This window comes from Myotis lucifugus, unplaced genomic scaffold, assembly GCF_000147115.1.
Source record: "Myotis lucifugus unplaced genomic scaffold, Myoluc2.0 scaffold_2, whole genome shotgun sequence".
Classification (NCBI taxonomy): Eukaryota; Metazoa; Chordata; class Mammalia; order Chiroptera; family Vespertilionidae; genus Myotis; species Myotis lucifugus.
This window is the reverse complement of record NW_005871050.1, coordinates 5,112,223-5,114,729: the sequence shown is the minus strand read 5'-3', so window position 1 is coordinate 5,114,729 and position 2,507 is coordinate 5,112,223. Positions and strand designations below refer to the sequence as shown.

The following is a 2,507-nucleotide window of genomic DNA, read 5'->3' as shown; positions in this document are numbered from 1 at the left end:
ACATGGGGGGCATATATTCTTTCTGATTGGTGTTTCTGGTTTCTAAGAACTAATTTGAATGCTGCAGAGTATAAGTAAAATGAAGATACAGAGGGAGGGATTCACCTCGGGACCTTGAAGGAGAGATAAGTTTTCCTAGAAAAAAAAAAGAGACCAGGCACTAATGTTTGAAAAGCACATAGAACAATGTCTCATCCATAGTAAATATATATGTATATATTTATTATTCATAGTATATATATTTATTAATTAAAGTCTCCAACTGACATTTCTAAGCCATCAGAACTTTATTTTTGCTTTAAAAAAGATATAAAAATATTAAAAAAACTTTATTCAAAAAGTTAACACAGGCTGCCCTTTTCAAAAGCCCTCATAAGAGAGCCACAAGAACATTTACCTGTCTGATATTAGTAAATATCACATACTAATTTTATTTATTTTTAAAAAACTTTCACCAATTCGTAGATAGAGAGGAAGGTAGAGGGAGAGAGAGAAACATTGATGTCTGAGCGCAACATCTCCTGGCTGCCTCCTGCATGGCCCCCACTGGGGATCTGGCTTGCAACCCAGGCATGTGCCTTGACTGGAAATCGAACTGGCAACCTTTCAGTGCATGAGACAATGCCCAATCAACTGAGCCACACCGGACAGGGCTATATACTAATTTTAGAAAAAGCATCAACAGGAGACCCCAAACTGAGATCACATGGACTCAAGTAGATTGTCTGAACAGAGATCAATCCTCAGATATAGCCACAAATAAAAATGACTGCTTAGAATGGCCCTTCTGAGCCTCTGCTTTATGCTGTGGAGCCTGGGCACACTCCTTCGTTGAAGACACAAGGTGGACAATTGCAGTTGGGCCTCTGGCTGGACTGTGACAAGGTGAACACCTCGTAGCCTGTCTCACCATCCTGGGTTGTGGTTTGTATCTTGCTGGCTTCTTTCATGCAGTAGGGAGTAGTGAGCCATGGGGAGTACTGGGGGGCAGTGCATGACACTGGAAATGTGTATTTAGTTGAGGTAGACTTTGAAGCACAATGTATCTCAGTGCTGTACATAACCATATCCTGAGAGATAGCTTTGGCTCTGATGCCACATTCGGTAACACGGTAGGTAAACTTGTAGATATGTGACTGAACATGATTGACAGGGCAACCCTGGCCCAAGTGTAACTCATGAAAGTGTACATATACATTGCTGTTCAACATGAAGGGGTGTACTGTAACCATGAACCAGTCTATAGAGCAGAATACAGTGATTGGAATTTGCCCCAAACAGGTGAAAAACAAAGAGGTGAGGATGACCATCCCTCCTATCAACTTGAAGACTTTCATCCCTGTAGCTGATCACGTAATGATTCTCAGGAAACAGGAAGCTGTCTGGTGAGGATTTCTAGAGCACACAAAAACACAAAAGGCAAATCATTTTATTTCCTATCAAAAGTTCAAATATGATCATTTTCTTAAAACAAAAGGCCATTCCTAAAGCATTAAAAAAGGTTAAGAGAAAAGAACATACATGTTCTCACCAAAAAAAGTTAAATATGTCATGTGTTAACTTGATGGGGGAATCCTTTCACAATGTATAAGTATGTCAAATCATCTCATTGCATGCTTTAAGTATCTTACAATTTTATTTGTCAATAAAACTGAAAAAAGGGAAAAAGGAAAGGAAAATATTCTTGTGAAAGAGAACTGAATTTTAATTTCATTGTTGAAACTCACGTTTATGGATGACTACAATAGCTTCTTTCAGTGACTTTATCATGCTGTTTTGGTATAAAGCACATATCCCTCATATGTAGAATGAGAGTCCATACTGATCAGGAGTGGCATCCTTTTGTGTATAACCCTAGCTAAAAAAAATAAAAAAAACAGTTTTCATGTCAAACATTAAATAAGGAGACAGGAGATACAGTTTAATTCAAACTGACAGCACTTGTCCTCTCATATGCCGTAATAATGAACTCCTCCCTATTGCTGTTTTTTTTTTTGGTTAGCAACAAATTTAATTAAGTGAAACCTAAGAAGAAATGATGTTTTATTCCTGACAACCAAGTATTAAAATTTTGACCAGAGGCTCCCATAAGCTAATCAAATGAAGGCTTCAAAAACTCTACCAATAGCATCGTAAATCATTATAACCAATAGATTCCCTGGTATATCAATTGGGATACCTTCTAAAACAGTAAAATTTCAGAAACAAAAATGCTCCTTTTTAATTTTATATTTTGATCCATATTATCCATGAAAACTATTTAAATGTCCTATATTAAAGAAAGAGGGTCTTAGGTTTGTGTTTTATACATTGGTTGATAAGTTATTTTCAAAAATATCCTTTGTGACCATGGTTGGTACCTCATTGAATCACATACTTTGCTTTACATTCTTCTTTTATTTTCACTAGCTTTTCATTTTTTAAAAAATATGAAGCTCTGTGGCTACCTCCTAGTCCTATTGTCTTTTACTTCTTAAGGAGTGACTAGCAGAGTAGTGTGAAGAAAA

At 36.7% G+C, this 2,507-nt stretch overlaps 1 protein-coding gene across 1 annotated transcript; it reads right to left on the bottom strand.

Moving 5' to 3' along the window:
- Window positions 1–736: 736 nt before the first annotated feature.
- Window positions 737–1,469, bottom strand: PLAC1 (placenta specific 1). Its single transcript, XM_006109678.3, is given in 2 exon segments — window positions 737–827; window positions 829–1,469. Coding segments are annotated over 2 exon segments (600 nt in total). The 5' UTR covers window positions 1,338–1,469.
- Window positions 1,470–2,507: the final 1,038 nt, after the last annotated feature.